Here is a 19,058-nt window from a genome sequence, read left to right as displayed (position 1 = left end):
ATTGTAAAGAATGTTTTGATTTCGATTGAAGTTTAGCTTTGGCGGTTGATAATTATTTTGATAATTATTTCCCGGCCTTTGGTTCATATAGAAAACATTCTCTCGTTGTTCCATGGTTGGTTCAATGTGACAATCTTTCAATAAGTGTGGTCCACCGCATAGCTCACAACTGATTCGTATTGCGTGAATATCTTTATTCATCTTTTCCATTCGTCTTTCGAAAGCATCTATTTTTGCTGAAACGGAATCAAAGTCATGGCTAGAATCGGCTCTAGCCGCTTTTGATGAACGAACAATATCTTTTTCTTGGTGCCACTCATGCGAGTGGGAGGCTGTGTTATCAATAATTTTGTAAGCTTCAGTTGCGGTTTTCTTCATAATGGAACCACCAGCTGTTATGTCGATGTCTTTTCGTGTAGCAACATTGACACCTTGGTAGAATATTTGTACTATTTGGTAAGTGTCTAAACCGTGTTGAGGACATCCTCTCAACATCCTTCCGAATCTTGTCCACGCCTCATATAATGTTTCATTTGGCTTTTGCGCGAACGTAACAATTTCTCCTTGAAGTCTCACGGCTTTGGATGCCGGAAAGAATTGTTTAAGAAATTTTTCAACTAAAACATCCCATGTATCAATCGCCCCTTCAGGTAACGATTCCAACCAATCTTTGGCTTCTCCCTTTAAAGTCCAGGGAAATAACATGAGATAGATTTGTTCGTCTTCCACTTCTCGGATTTTGAATAGTGTACAAATTCTATTAAAGGTACGAAGATGTTCGTTCGGATCTTCATTCGGCGCACCACTAAATTGGCATTGGTTAGTCACCATGTGTAGAATTTGTCCTTTGATTTCATAATCTGGCGCATTAACGTTTGGTTGAGTAATTGCATGACCTTGGCCAGTGCGTTTGGCTCTCATTCGGTCTTCCATACTTAAAGGTTCTAGATTTTCCATGATTGGAAGTGTTGTATCCGAATCACTAGAGGTTTCTGATTTAATGGTTTCTTCCTCAACAATCTCTGTTTGAATGATTGGAGGTTCCGGAGGAATAATTAGTGGATCAGGGTCTTGGAATTGTCCCTGAGTATTCTCCGGATTCTCAATTGTGATGTTTGTTTCAAAAACTGGATTATCGGAAATTTGAGTTGAAGTACTTGGTTGACTAGATGGCGATTCTAAAGAAAAATCAACGACGGTGATATTTGTTAAACGATGTCTTGATCGAGTTACAGGTGGTGAACGTATGACCGGCGGTGAACGTCTTGCTCGGTGCATTCACAGAATATCCTATTAGTTATAAAAATAATAAGAAAAACTTATATAAGCTATCCAATTAATAGACTTTTCTGATTTTTGCCCACGTTTCGAATAGCCAAAAGATGCAGCAGAGGGGCAGGATTCGTTTGGTCTCAATATAATTGAGGACTGTTTGGCTCCAACAACCCGTTCCACGTACAAATCCAACTATTACTACGAACCAGAAAAATGTCAACGTCTATTAATTTAACCACTTAGATAATTTTTCTTTCCGTTTAAGAAATATTAGATAAGAAGTAGATAAAATTCTATGTCCTATAACTAGAATGTCGAGAAATAAGGAAGAAATAGATTGCGCGTCGAAAAGTGTCGAAAAATGAAAAAGGCGAAGAGCGGCTTAAGACACACAACTAATCGATCCTTATAACGACTATTATCTTAAAATTAAAATTGCAAATGGAGATCACTACTTGGAATTGTAATTGATACATAGGTAAAAGCGTCGAAAAATAAGAAAATAGCACGAAAAATGGCGTCGCAAAATTCTAAAGCACCTAAAACTTAGTCTAAGGAATAGGCACTTAAGGGATTTTACGGCAATCCTAAAAATTCTAGAAATAAAAATAAAAACTACGGCAAAAAACTAGACTTAAAAACTAACTACGAACGAAGAAAAATGCTAAAATTACGCTAAAACAACAAAAAGATACAAAATATAAAAGTTACTAAAAAGTTATAAAAATATTAGATTTTATAAAAAATATTATTTTTATATTTTATATAAAAGTATTAAGTTTATATATTTTAAAAACTAAATATAAAAGTAAATATAAAAACTAAATTAAAAACTAAATATAATAATAATAATAATTTAGGGTTTAGAGAATATTAATTATTTAATACCCGTAATTAATGCTAGATTAGGGTTCGTATGTGGCCTGGTCAACCCCTTCATGCGAGTCGCATGGAATAAGGGGGTGGGTCATGCGAGTCGCATGGCCATTCTGAACTGGTTCAATTGGACTGGTTCAAATGACAGGTCACGTAATTATTTAATATTTATTTTTAATTTCTGTTTTATATATAATATAAGATATAAATATATAATTTAAATAAAAACTTAATAAAATACTAAAATAAAATACAAATACTTTAATATTTTGTAAATAATAAAGAAAAACTTAAAATACACTTTAAAATATATATATTTTTTTCGATTTTAAAAGATTTTTTTTTTATTATATTTTTAATTTTTAAACAAAAATATAAATTTTACAAAAACTAATTATAACTAAAAAAAAAATATGGCGTTTCGCTTCGGCGTTCCCCGGCAGCGGCGCCAAAAACTTGATGTGGTAGCGGAGGGGTATAAAATACTATTGAATTTTTAATACAAAATACTACAAAATATGACACAAGTTTTATTAATTTACGGATGGGATATACCTAAACCTTGCTACAACACTATAGGCAGTGTACCTAATCGTAGAGTAGTGTAGTTTTTAGTAAGTCCGGTTCGTTCCACAGGGAGCTGGTGATACTTACTATATTTTTAACAACTATATTTATACAAAATATATATAATTATATAAGTAGTAATATTATTATAAAAGGGGGGTTTTACCGTTTAATGACCGGTTTGTCGATTCTATATTTTAAGCGCAAAGATAAATGACGATAATTAAAGTGCGTAAAATAATGACAATAAATAACATGACAGTAAATAAAATTGCGAGTAATAAAATGACAGTAAATAAAGATACGATGAGAAATACAATAAAAGAATTATGCTTATTTAAACTTCCGTAATCATGATGTTTGACGTGTTGATTTTAATTTATTACCATGGGTTAATTGTCCTTTGTCCTGGTTTATTTGATACATCTATCTGGTTTTTGTCCATAATAGTCCATCGGTCATAAATATAAAGTGCGAGTATCCTCGTCAAATTACCCTTATACCCGAAGTCAAATATTCCAACTGATTAAGGATTTAAACTGTGACGCAGTTATCACTTCTGTCAACAATTACACCAGTTATCACTGTATGTAATCCACCCCTGTTTTAATTAGTTTATGAATATTAATTCATCCACTTGATCAGAATGAATAATCAATTACCCAACCCAATTGATTAATTAAATGATTATAACAGATTCCATATGAACGTCACTAAATAGGACAACCATAATCATTATTAATTATTAGGTTAATTAATTTGAAGATAGGTTCGACAGACTCCAATGAGTTGTCACTCAATTAGACAATACCCCCCATCTATTAATAGTCAATAGTCCAATTTCCACAAGTGTCGGTCTTTTGCCCAAACCTTAATTATGGTACAAAGTTCAATAACCCCGTCTTAATATTTTAGCCCAACATCACGATTACTTCGGCTCAAATAAGCATAATAATAACTTAGCTACGAGACATTAATGTAAAAAGGTTGAACATAACTTACAATGATTAAAAATAGCGTAGCGTTACACGGACAGAATTTCGACTTACACACTCAAACGATCTCTATCATAAATCTTATTATTATCATAATTTAAAATTAAAATTAAGATTATTGTTATATCTTATTAAGTTAACATTATGATAGAGATATAGAATATAGATATTGATAATTGATATAGATATTTGATCGATATATAAAAAAAAAGATCGAAAAAGTTCTTCTTTCCTTCCTCGTTACATAGATCGCTACATAGCCTTTTATAGGCGAAATTAGAAATTAAATTTTCATTTACGACCCCTGAACTATGCTCAATTAACAACTTTTTATTATTTAATATTATTCTTATTATGAATTATTTAAATATTATATTTTATTCTTGTGCATAGTTGACTCGTAATTTTTACACCGTTGCGTCGAGCGCTGAAAGTTGGTTCATGCCCCGGTTCCGGATTTTCGAACGTCCTTTCGTACAATTTTATATCGTGTACTTTGCGTTTTGTAACTTGTACTCTTGTCATTTTTAGACGTTCTTCATCAATAATTTGAACCTTTTTAATTGTATCTTGTACATTTGAGCTTTTTGGACCTTTTGGTCTTTCAAATCTTCGTTTTTGTCTTTAAATCTTCATTTTCGAGCGATTTGCGTCTTTCGTCTTCGCACTTATTTATTTAACTATTACAACTAAAAATAAGGAAATTACATTTAAAAACTTTACATATTGGAACGATATTGCTACTAAATATATGTTCATTTGGAACACTATCAAAAATCAAAAATGTTAAGCAGAGTGGATGGTTGGGCGCTTGGTCAGGGAGTCAGAGGTCGCGGGTTCGAGTCCCGACTCGGGCGGTTTATTAATTTTAAGCCTTTAAAGGTAGTTTTCATAATTATTATATTTATTATTATTATTATTATTATTATTATTATTATTATTATTATTATTATTATTATTATTATTATTATTATTATTATTATTATTATAAGTATTAGTATTATTATTATTATGAATGTTATCCTTTTGGTATTATTAAAAATGATTACGATTATGATCATGAATATAACTAAATTAATTATAATCGAGAAGTATAATTATAAGTACGTTTATGAGTAAGAGGCATATAAATATGATTAGGTCACGATTAAATAGAATTATTTTTATTACTATTAAAAGTATCATTATTATTATTATTATTAATTAATATTATTATTATTATTATTACTATTATTAACATTATTATTAATATTATTATTAGAATTATCATTAAAAATTATCATATATAAATTAGTATTATTATTATTAATAAAAGTATTTTTATCAAAATCATCATTTTTATTATTATAAGTATTATCAATAGGAATATTATTTTTGATATTATTATCATAATGATGAAAAAGTTTAGTATTATTACCATTATGAAAATAATACAAATTATTATTATTTTCATTAATATTTTTTTTATAAATAATAGAATTGTTAATATTAATATAAGTATTATTAATTATATTATCACGAGTATTATTATTATGTAATTACTAAAATTAGTATCATAAATACCATTAACAGTAAAATTAATATCTTTACAAGTATTATTATTGATATCATTGATATTATCATTAATAGGTTATATATATAAGCTTATTCGATTACGATTACGTGTATTAATATATATATATATATATATATATATATATATATATATATATATATATATATATATATATATATATATATATATATATATATATATATAAATGATATAGGTTCGTGAATCTAGGTCAACCCTGCATTATTCAATGTCGTCATATGTATTTTTACTACAAAATACAATAAGTGAGTTCATTTGATTCCCTTTTACTCTTTACATTTTTGGGACTGAGAATACATGCGCTACTTTTACAAATGCTTATTTAAATGCTTTTGAAATACATTTTGAACTGCGAATACATGAACTACTTTTATAAATGTTTGACGAGATAGACACAAGCAAAACATTCCTCGAATGAATTATGTGGATGTGATAATTGCCACCATTGAATTATGTGGATGTAATAATTGCCACAATTGATATGAATATTTTTTCCCTGATTATTATTGCTTGGTAACCTAAGAATTAGGGAACATCACTAATTTTGAGAATTAGTGCACGCCTAATTGACGCGAATCCTAAAGGTAGCGACCGAGTTTAACACCCCCACCCAGAATGTTCACTAGACGGAAGAGCTAGTGGGCGTGGTGTTTAGTACTTCGAAGTTTATATGATTATTATACAGACGAGATGTCCTGTTTTGGGGATATTATAGATGCGCATTATATGTTAAGGTCGGTTACCAAGCCAAGCTATGAAAGCAATGCAAAGTGAATGTTATGTATCACAGGTTATGTGTATGTTATTTTTGTGCACGAGATATGTGTACGGTTACTAAGATTTATGAAAAATGGTTTCGTACACAAGAAAGGTGTACTGTATTTAAAAGATATTGCATGTACATTACAGGTGGGTATAGGATTCGGGCCCATTTGTACCATGCAGCATTTAAATCTTGTGGTCTATCAAAATGATGAATTTTATTGTTTAAGTTAAACCTATGAACTCACCAACCTTTTGGTTGACACTTGAAAGCATGTTTATTCTCAAGTATGAAAGAAATCTTCCGTTGTGCATTTGCTCATTTTAAAGACATTACTTGGAGTCGATCATCGCAATGGGACCAAATGTTGATGACTTCGTCCAGATGGATTAGGACGGGGTATGACAGACTATACTTGAAGGAAGTCGTATCCAGACACGGAATACCAGTCTCTATTATCTCTGATAGGGATGGCAGATTTGTTTCAAGGTTTTGGCAGACGTTACAACAAGCATTGGGGACTCGTCTAGACATGAGTGCTGCCTATCATCTACAAACTAATGGGCAGAGTGAAATGACGATACAGACACTTGAAGACATGCTACGAGCATGTGTTATTGATTTTGGAAACAGTTGGGATCGACACCTACCATTAGCAGAATTTTCCTACAACAACAGTTACCACTCGAGTATTGAGATGGCACCGTTTGAGGCACTTTATGGTAGAAAATTTAGGTCTCCGATTTGTTGGAGCGAGGTGGGGGGATAGACAAATTACGGGTCCAGAGATAATCCAAGAAACTACCGAGAAAATCATTCGAATTCAACAACGGTTGAAAATCGCCCAAAGTTGACAAAAGAGCTACGCAGACATTAAAAGAAAAGATATAGAATTTGAAATTGGAGAGATGGTCATGCTTAAGGTTTCACCTTGGAAAGCCGTTGTTCGATTTGGTAAACAGGGGAAACTAAATCCAAGGTACATTGGGCCATTCAAGATTATTGATCGTGTCGGACCAGTAGCTTACCGACTTGAGTTACCTCAACAACTCATCGGCGTACATAATACTTTCCACATCTCGAATTTGAAGAAATGCTTTGCTAAAGAAAATCTCACCATTCCATTAAACGAGATTACAATTAATGAAAAACTCCAATTCATTGAAGAACTCGTCGAAATAATGGATCGTGAGGTTAAAAGACTTAAGCAAAATAAAATACCAATCGTTAAGGTTCGATGGAATGCCCGTAGAGGACCCGAGTTCACCTGGGAGCGTGAAGATCAGATGAAAAAGAAATACCCGCACTTATTTCCAAATGATGCGTCAACACCTCCAACTGCTTAAAAATTTCGGGACGAAATTTATTTAACGGGTAGGTACTGTAGTGACCCGAACTTTTCCATGATTATATATCTAATGAGAACCATATTTACATGATTAAATATTTCCAACATGTTAAGCAATCAAACATGTTAAGACTTGATTATTTGAAATGAGTTTCATGTAGACAATTGACCACCCAAGTTGACCGGCGATTCACGAACGTTAAAACTTGTAAAAACTATATTATGATATATATATATATATATATATATATATATATATATATATATATATATATATATATATATATATATATATATATATATAGCTAACAGGATATTATGAAATGTAAGTATCTCACTAGGTATATTAACAATGAGTTATATACCTAAAATGAGACTATTGAATTATGAAACTCGAAACGATATATATAACGATTATCGTTATAGCAACGCCTTACTAAATACATATGTATCATATTAAGATATTGTTACACTATATTTAAAATGATAAAATGATAATTATATATATCATTAAGTATGTTAACAATGAACTACATATGTAAAAACAAGATTACTAACTTAAGAATTTCGAAACGAGACATATATGTAACGATTATCGTTGTAACGACATTTTAATGTATATATATATATATATATATATATATATATATATATATATATATATATATATCATATTAAGATATATTCATTGTTGGTGATATGTGTCACCAATATGATTTAAGTGTAATGGGATTAATTTGTTAACCAAAATAACCTTGTTAAATATCGAACAAGTTTGGGAAAGTGTGGAGTGCACACTTGTTTGAACTTATCGTAATTATGATGGGGGTTCAGGGGCAGCGCCCCCGATGGCGGGGTCCAAGGGGCAGAGCCCCTGGCTAGGGTCGAGCTGCCAGGTCAGCTTGGAAATTTTTTGTTTGGGTTAATATCGCTTTATTAAAAATGTGCAAAAATTTGATTTAAAGCTTTCAACAACATTAAATGAGATCGTTAACTTAAAGCTTTCAAAAACAACACTTACATGTTACGACTAACGATGACTTAACGACTCAGTTAAAATGAATATACATGTAGTGTATTAAGATGTATTAGTACCCTTTTGAAAGACTTCAAGACACATATCAAAGTACTTCTACTTAGCAAAAATGCTTACAATTACATTTCCATTCATTTTCATCAATAATTCTACTCGTAGTCATTCAGTATTCGTACCCGTATTATACACAGCTTCTAGACGTACTTACTTGGTGTGTGTATATATATATATATATATATATATATATATATATATATATATATATATATATATATATATATATATATATATATATATATATATACCAATAGGAACTAGCATGAGATTCCACTCTTGATTATGTCATGCATGACTAATCAAATTTAACTTCTACCATGAACTAGTCATCTAACTAGAACTCCTTTTAACCCCACTCGCCACTTACCATTTACCACTCACCAATCAATCCATTTCACTTCCAATTCTTTTTCTAATCCTCTCTAAACATACACACACACACACTCTTAGGAACAAAATTTCCAGTAAACTAATCATCATCTTCATCAAAATTTACTTCAAGAATCAAGCTATAATCATCATAGGAAGAACACTTCGAATATGCTTTCAAGTTTGCTAGTTTACTTTCAATTTTGCAAATCCATTCCAAGTAATCATTTAAGATCAAGAAACCTTTATTAATTACAGTAGGTTATCTTTCTTTTTCAATGTAATATTCATATCCAAACTTTGATTCGATTTCTATAACTATAAACTATCTTAATTCGAGTGATAATCTTACTTGAACTTGTTTTCGTGTCATGATTCTACTTCAAGAACTTTCAAGCCATCCAAGAATCCTTTGAAGCTAGATTAATTTTTGTCACTTCCAATAGATTTACCTACTAAACTTTAGGTAGTAATGATGTTCATAACATCATTCGATTCATATATATAAAACTATTTTATTCGAAGATTATAACATGTAATCACTAGAACATAGTTTAGTTAACTATAAACTTGTTCGCAAACAAAGTTAATCCTTCTAACTTAACTTTTAAAATCAACTAAACACATATTCTATATCTATATGATATGCTAACTTAATGATTTAAAACCTCGAAACACGAAGAACACCGTAAAACCGGACATACGCCGTCGTAGTAACACCGCGGGCTGTTTTGGGTTAGATAATTAAAAACTATGATAAACTTTGATTTAAAAGTTGTCATTCTGGGAAAATGATTTTTCTTATGAACATGAAACTATATCCAAAAATCATGGTTAAACTCAAAGTGGAAGTATGCTTTTCAAAATGGTCATCAAGACGTCGTTCTTTCGACTGAAATGACTACCTCTTACAAAAATGACTCGTAACCTGTATTTCTGACTATAAACTTATACTTTTTCTGTTTAGTTTCATGAATTTAAGTTCATTATGAAACCATAGCAACTTGAATCACTCAAAACGGATTTAAAACGAAGAAGTTATGGGTAAAACAAAATTGGATATTTTTGCTTGTTGTAGCTACATGAAATTTGTAACAAATCTATTCTAACCATAACTTAACTAACTTATATTGTATTATACATGTACTCTAAAATATTATGTAACCTTGATAGACCATAGACATGTATACAATGTTTTGACATATCATATCGACCCATATATATATATTATTTGGAACAACCATAGACACTCTATATGCAGTAATGCTTGAGTTAGCTATACAGGGTTGAGGTTGATTCCAAAATAATATATATACTTTGAGTTGTGATCGAGTCTGAGACTTGTAGAAACTGGGTCGTGGATTGATTCGAGATAATATATATTGATTTATTTTTGTACATCTAACTATGGACAACTAGTTGTAGATTACTAACGTTGGACCGCTAATTTAATAAACTTAAATCATTAAAACGTAATAAAAAATGTTGTGAATATATTTCGATCATACTTTGATATATATGTATATATTTGTTATAGGTTCGTGAATCGATCCGTGGCCAAGTCTTAAATTCCGACGAATAAAAATCTGTGAAAGTGAGTTATAGTCCCACTTTTAAAATCTAATATTTTTGGGATGAGAATACATGCAGTTTTATAAATATTTTACAAAATAGACACAAGTACGTGAAACTACATTTTATGGTTGAATGATCGAAATCCAATATGCCCCTTTTAGCTTGGTATCCTAAGAATTAGAGAACTGACCCCTAATTGACGCGAATCCTAAAGGTAGATCTACGGGAACTAACAACCCCCATCTGGAATTTGGAATGCTTTAGTACTTCGAGTTTATCATGTCCGATGGGTGTCCCGGAATGATGGGGATATTCTATACGCATCTTGTTAATGTCGGTTACCAGGTGTTCACCATATGAATGATTTTTATACAGATAGCTATATGCCTGTATGTTACTTATGAAAAATGAAATCTTGTGGTCTATTATTATAAATTGATAACATATAGGTTAAACCTATAACTCACCAACATTTTTGTTGACGTTTTAAGCATGTTTATTCTCAGGTGATTATTAAGAAGCTTCTGCTGTTGCATGCTATATAAAGACATGAATTGGAGTCTGCATGCTTGTATAATATTATTTAAAAACTGCATTCGTAGAATTTAATCGATGTGTAATATTATTGTAAACCATTATGTAATGGTCGTGTGTAAAGCGTTATATTCTAGATTATCATTACTTGATAATCTACGTCATGCTTTAAAAACCTTTATCGATAAAATAAAGGTTATGGTTTGTTTTTAAAATCGAATGCAGTCTTTGAAAAACGTCTCATATAGAGGTCAAATCCTCGCAAAGAAATCAATTAATATGAAACGTTTATAATCGCTATGAACGGGACATTTCACTAACACTCGTATAGTGCTGGAAGGTCAAGAAGTTGATGATAGTTGTCATACATGGGGTTTTGATTAATGGTATATTTGGTTGGCTCGGGGTTTCTACTGGAGTTCTACGAACTCTAAGAGCAAAAGGAATGATGACTTGGTTGTCAAGTCAGTTTCAAGTGATCATTGACACTGCTGAAAAAAGTAGGGCCTGGTGCTTCAGTTAGTTACTCACAAATTTTCTTTTATTTTTAAATATTATATACCTATATCTAAAAGGTAAAGGATAAATGAATAGTACTATTCTTTTTCAATTTTCACAAACTTAACCCCCTAACTTTCATTAAAATACAAATCGAACCCCCACTTTATACGTACCTATATCTAAAAGGTAAAGGATAAATGAATAGTACTATTCCTTTTCAATTTTCACAAACTTAACCCCCTAACTTTCATTAAAATACAAATCGAACCCCCACTTTATACGTATATTTTTTCCCAAATTTTACAAGCTTAACCCCCTAACTTTTATTAAAATACAAATCGAACCCCCACTTTACTAACTTTTTTTTTTATAACTAATATTCAATTTTCACAAAATTAACCCCCTAACTTTTATTAAAATACAAATCGAACCCCCACTTTATACGTAAATTTTTTTCAAATTTCACAAACTTAACCCACTAACTTTTATTAAAATACAAATCGAACCCCCTCTTTACTAACTTTTTTTTTTAAAATAAAACCCGAACGCTAAAAGAAGCAACTTTCACAAAAGTAATAACCCTTCAATGTTATGTTGAAAAAAATTCTTTTTTACAAAATAGATCAAGACTTTTTTTTTAACTCGCATTCAAAACGGAGCCCCCGGCGCGAAGCGAGAGCTCCACTACTAGTTAGAACTAAGTGAAAAGGCAAAACAATTAATAGATAAAATATGTTATTAATTAAACTAATATCAATGACAAATTTATATATTAACTTGTTAACTAAACTATATAATTGAATATGGTCTTGTTAAACATATAACTCTATATGACAAATACTTAAAATAACATTTATTTTATATTTATAGTAAGTTAAAATTTATTTAGACTATTTTATAACTTTAAACAATGATATTTTTGAAACTAAATTCAAGGCGATTCATGTTCATGTTTTAATAATAAGTAGATTCATGTTTTACATATGATTCCTTCTGTGATATTTATTTATTATATTTTTTTAAAGCCAAGAAAAACATATTATTAAAAACTAATAACAGAATTACAGCAGTGTGGTTCATGCATAACCTTCTGTGATAGTTGGATACGTCTATATATACATATCTATATATTCTATTATTTCGTTTATTCTATAATAAGTGTCCACTTTGATTTTTAAATTTTTTTATTTATTAACGTTTAATTTAAATTAGTTTTTTATATTATATAATACTTAATGAAAATTATATGAATGTAATGAGATTTAAATGCGTTTTTCTTTGTTATATATAACTTTCATCAATTATTTTGTAACAAAAATAAAATTATTTAAATTCAAAGTAAATAAAGAATTATGAGACAATATAATAATACTAATACAAGATACTATGTGAGAATACTTACTTTTCACACGTACATTTTTATTTCATATACAACTGTCATGTTAAATACAAAGTCCCTCAAATTAATACGAGATTTCTGGATTTAATAAATCCATCGCGCCTTTAAATACCATTATATAGGCTTTTTCTACATATAAATGCCTAGATTGTTGTAAATCGTCATTAGTTTTCATGTCAATTTGAATATATTTAATATACACCGATTTCATCATGAATTGTTCAAGGAGATCCAAATATAAGGTATGTACATTTTTGTTGTTCTCATGCGTGTCACATATCCTTATTGCAACCTGTTCGTATGTTTATATTTCTTAATGCTCATTTAACAATTTCATAGATAGAGAATTTGATATAAAATTTCCAAAATACTTAAAATGTACACCGTTTTCAAGTTGACATGAATCAAAACTTGTAAAACATTCCAATACTAATTTGTCGATGTGAAACCCTATCTTAATATCAACACAATGAAATCTTAAAAGACCCACCATTTCAACATTTTAAAATGGTTTTGAAACTCTAATATTATACGAGTATCGATCAATGTAAATAAAAACATAAAAATTATTTTACTTTTCCAAAAAAAAAAAATAATAATAATAATAATAAACATAAAAATTGCCTTAATTGAGAGGACATAATCCGTTTTGTATTCTAAAAAACTAGAAAAAGGAGCCCGCGCGATGCCGCGGGGCCTTTGGGTTGCGTATTCATAGTTAACGGAGCGTGTTATAGGTGTGTATATGTATTGAATATAGTCCGAGGTATTGAGCGTTTTTTTAAGTGTCCGTTTTGCGTATAGTTAGTCCCGTTATGTTCGTAAGATTTTTTTGAGTTGAACAGTGAGCTCGGAAAAATTTAACTCGCACCGAGCGAGAAGATAGGGCCCGCTAAAATTTCGAATGGGATTAATTTTTTTTATTTTAATAAAATTGTATATATTTACACTTTTTACCCCTAAAAAATGTGAATTTGAGGGGTCATTGTGTAAATTGAGGCAAAGATGAGGGGCCGAATGCAGTGTAAACACAAACGCAAAACTACATCCCAAAACAATTGAAACTACAAAAAATTTGGTGGTGATTAGCATATAGTGGTAAGGTAATGGTAATGGTAATGGTAATGGTAATGGTAACGGTAATAATGGTAATGGTAATGATTTTGAAAACCTATTTTTACATTACATCGACCAATAAAAACCCATGCCAAGGAGTAACCATTTCGAGCCACACCCTTTCTGAACTCGTTGTAGACCGTTGATCCTGTTAGAATTTAATTAATTAATAATTTAATAATTAATAATTAATTAATTACAGTAAAAAAAAATTCACTTAAACGTTTAAACAACCACAATTTCTGTCTTTTTGCCACCTTTATCCACGTGGACACATTCAACCAATAAGAAATTGCCATCTCATCGTACAGCTTTTTCTCATTGAAACGCACTCACAAATAACAAACCCCATTTTCCACTCGCCCCAAATAGTAAATAAAGCACTACAAGATTCAACTTATATTCAATTAATTAAAACCGAAAATTAGCATTTTATAAATTGTTCTATCGAATCGACCAAAACACTCGAAACAATTTTGGGGATCTATACATTTTCCCTATAAATTCATCTGAAATTTTGTGATGAACACAGAGAAATCAACGTGGACGTAAGCTAGTTTGGAGACCAGTACAACGCGAAGCAGCTGCTGTTCCGGTTGATCTCACCGTTCCGACCATGGTATCAACGTTTCCCCCCTTTTTTAGCTCCTGTATTTTAGGTATTTGTGTATGTATGTAATTATAGGTCTGTATAATGTGCAATTAGAGTATTGTTTTGGTTTAATTTGATGTTAGCATGGTTAATTAATGGATCTATTGTGTATTGATAATAGTTAGGGTTATTATTTCGTAAGTTTTGATTTGATGATGTCAGTTGTGTGTTCAATGTAATAGTAAATCTAGGGTTTACTTTATAGGATTATTGAGTGTTAAGGATGTAAATTGCTGTTAATACTGCTACAAACTCAATGTTCACTAATCAAACCCTTTGTTAAAGAAAGAAACAATGGTGAGTATTAACTTTTATTTCTTATAATATGAAATTTTCAGGACTTTTATAATCTGTCCATGGAAGGAGGAAATTCATGGTCAGATGATGAGTCTGATATTAGCCAAAAGGGAACTGGTGTATTCATTCCAAATTTGGGATTAATCGATAATGATGGCAATCAAGAAGAAAACTCGATCTCAATCGATATACTTCCAGACGATATGCACGAGAAAATTTTGTCTCGTCTCCCTTTATCAGTAATATTCAAAGCGTCTTGTGTGTGTAAAAAGTGGAACGAAATTATCCACTCAAAGAAATTCACTTTAAGTGATGCAAGTATCTTATCTGATAAAACATGGTACTTCATGTTCACGAGCTCAGCTGAACCCGTGGGTTATCTTTACGACCCGGGTATGCGAAAATGGTACAACTTTGAGCTACCGTTTATGGTTCATCACACTTGGAAAATTTCCCAATCTTGCGGTCTCGTTTGTTTCATGGATGATGAAACCAGCAAAGATATGTACATTTGTAATCCCATAACTAAAGAATACGAATGTCTTAAGAGCCCATCGAGCCCGTGTTTTCCTGTTTACAATGCGTTAGCTTTTTCTGTTGGCCAGTCAAACTCCGAGTACACCATTTCGGTCATACGGTCAATGCAAGCTTCTGACGATTTCTTTCTATGGAACTTTTCCGTTCATGTTTACAACTCAAACGAAAAGACATGGTTACCCCCTGTGATGGGAGCTATGCGAGGGTGGAGACCAGGGGACGTAAGTGTAATATGCAACAACGTGTTGTACGTTTTGGTCTTTTGTACAAGGCCAAACGAGTTTCAAAATTTACATGGGTTGGTTACTTACGATCTTGCTAGTACAAAATCTTCAATTGGAATGTTGAGGGACGAATCGGTAATTTTAGCACCTTGTGCACTTACTTGTGGTCGGTTGATGAATGTTCAAAGAAAGGTTGTGCTTGTTGGGGGTATAGGGAGACCCGATAGACCAGGGGTAATTAAGGGAATTGGCATATGGGTGCTTGATGGAAATTTGTGGACTGAAATTACTAGAATGCCCCACAAGTTTGTGCAGGGTTTTGGCGAATTGGATGATGTTTTTGCGAGCAGTGGGGGTGGCGATTTGATATACATACAGAGTTATGGAGGAACAGCGTTGCTTGTTTACGATATGGATAAAAGACAGTGGTTTTGGTCACAAAAATGCCTGATGCATAAGAAGTTTCCGCTCGAAATCTTTTCGGGATTTTGCTTTGAGCCTCGACTCCAGTTCATGTAGTAATCGAGGTTTGTTTTAGAAATGGTTTTTGTTGTTGTTTAGGTTCGTTTTTTTTTTCTTCATGAAATCTTAAATTTTGCGTCCGTATAAATGTATACATGATCTTATGTTCTGTTATCTTGGAAAACAAATGTGTTTTTGTTGGTTTGGATGCTATGAAACATCTGTCTTCTTGTTCTTTTCGACACTCGTTTTCTGTGAACTTGTTTGGCAAACATTCAAATTGTGATGGGTTTACCCTGTATCGAGTTTTGAACCTAGTTGGAGTAGATGGGTTGGGCCATGAGCTGTTGACCTGTGCCTTTTTCGGCTCTACCAAATGTTTGAACCATAGCACAGATTGTGGCTCATAGGTACCAATATGTCCAACTCAACAGTAGTATATTAAATGAACATACAGTAGTATATTACTTTACTATAAGTATAGCGAATGAAAGTCAAATATGCTAGACACTGTTTTTATAGTTGAAGGAGAGGCTTTTGAAAGCCAAATATGCTTAAATTCCCTTACAAAATTTGTGAAATAATTCAATGGAAGAAGGATTATGACTATCGAGTTCTTAAGCCATCGTTAATACATGAGAAACTTTGCCTTCTCTTGGATTACTTTCGGTTATGGTTAGCGTTCTCTCATCCAAATCAATTACAGCTGTACATAGCGTGTAAAGTACCGGACCTGTAATTTGAATTAATACATAAGACTGATTCTGCATTCTCAATCTATTTACTTTAGTTTCTTTTAGTTAAAGGAAAGAATTTAATGGGTCGAATGGGTTAAAAGTGGTCAAAAGTTTGTATGGTTAAAGCAATGTTTTTTATAACTAAATGTCTAAATGCAACCCATCAAAGCCTATAACAGTATACCCTATTCAAGCTCAACCCAAACCCATTTTGATCTGCTGCATAATCCGCCCATCTTACCACATCTACATAGGATAAAGTACATTAAAATGGTTTGATTATTATACCTTGCATAAAGATAGGATACTTCTTATCACTAGTGTCTCCGAGTAGTGAAACAAGGTCATCCTTCGACTCTTTAGCCAATAAAGCTGCTCGATTTTGTCTACTTACTGAGTTTTGATCATGTACCTTCATTACAGATTGTACGAAATGTAATAAGTGATACTACGTAACATTTTTCTTTTTGTTCTTAAAGTTCTGATCATGTACCTGGTCAACTTTAAGATGAAGATACATATTGGCATGAAAGAAAGGGGTTGACCCGACTTCATGAACTGAAAGTCTTTGACTTGATGCAGTCTCAACGTTCAAAATCCTCCGTAAGTTTATGTCAATTAAGTTATAGCTATGCCCAACTGATACTTGTGATGACCGAATTCTCTAAAGAAGTCATAATAAAGTCAAAACATAAGTAAAACCTTCGATCCAACAGCTTAAACCTGACGAAAATGATCAAGATTAAAACCCGAGTCTTACATTAACTGCATTGTCTATACTTGTTGCTTCAAGTAAGTCTCTAGAAACAAAATTTCGGCCAATCCCGCCTTTTACAATCTCTAATTCTGTAGGTGGGACCGAGTTCAGTGTAAAAGCCTATACAGAACAGGTAACAGTTGTTAAAACATGTCTGTTTTTATGTTTGTTTTTATTTCTATTATATAGTAGGATGTATGTTCTAGCATCAATACCAGACCGTGATTATTGAAACCAAATGCGCAGCTCGGGAGCTCACCCGCATAAGTGTAAGCTGTGTAAGATAGTTCATTTGACAGTTTTGCTTTAATCAAATATCTGCAATGTTCATAATGTGTCCGAAAATCATAAAGTATTAACGATTTAGCAGAATTAATAGAGGTAATAGGGGATTCGGAGCTTACGTATGTCCTACAAGAGCAACATTAGCATCCTCATTATGAGCTGCAACAGCCATTGTATCACTAACAACAAGAATATCGGAACAATCATCAATCGTTTCTTTATCTTCAACTATTTCCGACTTTGGTATGAATGGGAGTATCTCTTTTCGAAAATTCAAAATCATAATCTGTCACAATAACATAAAAAAACAGGTAAACGGATAAAGTTTTCCTATTAACCAGTTAAACGGAAAACGACTAAAGTTAGTGGAGTTTCGTACGTGAAGAAAAGGGACGCCAGACCCGTGAGCGATTCCTCGTAATTCGTTCCAGTGATCTGGGAACTTGGTTGAGTTGTTGTGTGTTAAAGAATTGATAAGAGATTGTGCTTGTGTGGTTTGAGCAAAAGGAAGAAGTTGGTTGTTAAAAATGGAGTCGGTAGATAGTCTGCTTTTTATGAGAGTGGAGAAATGGTTGCCAATGGAGCAACCCATTTGATATGAATCTTCAAATGATCCAGTTTCATATATCTCCCATCTCTTTGCACCTTCCATGTTTGTTTTCTCTACTGTGTGTGTGTGTGTGTGTGTGTTTTATCTTATCGTTGTGTTTTGTGTAGTACCAATGTTGACATTTAGTTAAGTTACAAATATAGTACTTGTACAATTCACAATTTCCATACTTCTCCTATCAAGATTAGTGTGGATACTTTTTGAATAGAGTTGTAAATGAACTATACTACCCACAAGCTCGAGTTTAATTCGTTAAAGACATGATTTGAATTGAGCATGAGCCCGAGCTTGAATAGAAGATCGTTTACTAAACGAGCCCGAGCTTTTATATTGAGCTATCGAGCTCGAACAAGCTAGCGAGTCTAAAAATACCTTTTTATAAACATTGATTATAAATTATTATCTATATAATAATAAGTATATATAAATTATATATGATTTATAATATAATATTTACATGTATAACTAAAAGAATAATAATTTAGCCTTATT

At 31.6% G+C, this 19,058-nt stretch overlaps 2 protein-coding genes across 2 annotated transcripts; one reads left to right on the top strand and one right to left on the bottom strand.

Moving 5' to 3' along the window:
* The first annotated feature begins 14,386 nt into the window (after window positions 1-14,386).
* Window positions 14,387-16,735, top strand: LOC139857464 (F-box/kelch-repeat protein At3g61590-like). Its single transcript, XM_071846216.1, has 2 exons — window positions 14,387-14,624; window positions 14,996-16,735. The coding sequence occupies exons 1-2, from the start codon at window positions 14,622-14,624 to the stop codon at window positions 16,232-16,234; spliced, it is 1,242 nt and encodes a 413-aa protein (XP_071702317.1). The 5' UTR covers window positions 14,387-14,621; the 3' UTR covers window positions 16,235-16,735.
* On the bottom strand, window positions 16,677-18,618 carry LOC139857465 (uncharacterized). Its single transcript, XM_071846218.1, has 7 exons — window positions 18,336-18,618; window positions 18,076-18,242; window positions 17,887-17,989; window positions 17,675-17,791; window positions 17,408-17,578; window positions 17,203-17,326; window positions 16,677-16,910 (listed from the first exon to the last, which is right to left on the bottom strand). Exons 1-7 carry the CDS (start codon window positions 18,606-18,608, stop codon window positions 16,795-16,797), a joined length of 1,071 nt encoding a protein of 356 aa, XP_071702319.1. The 5' UTR covers window positions 18,609-18,618; the 3' UTR covers window positions 16,677-16,794.
* Window positions 18,619-19,058: the final 440 nt, after the last annotated feature.

This window comes from Rutidosis leptorrhynchoides, chromosome 7 (genome assembly GCF_046630445.1).
Source record: "Rutidosis leptorrhynchoides isolate AG116_Rl617_1_P2 chromosome 7, CSIRO_AGI_Rlap_v1, whole genome shotgun sequence".
Lineage (NCBI taxonomy): Eukaryota > Viridiplantae > Streptophyta > Magnoliopsida > Asterales > Asteraceae > Rutidosis > Rutidosis leptorrhynchoides.
Note: the sequence above shows the minus strand (reverse complement) of the source record. Positions and strands in the feature narration are given on the sequence as shown.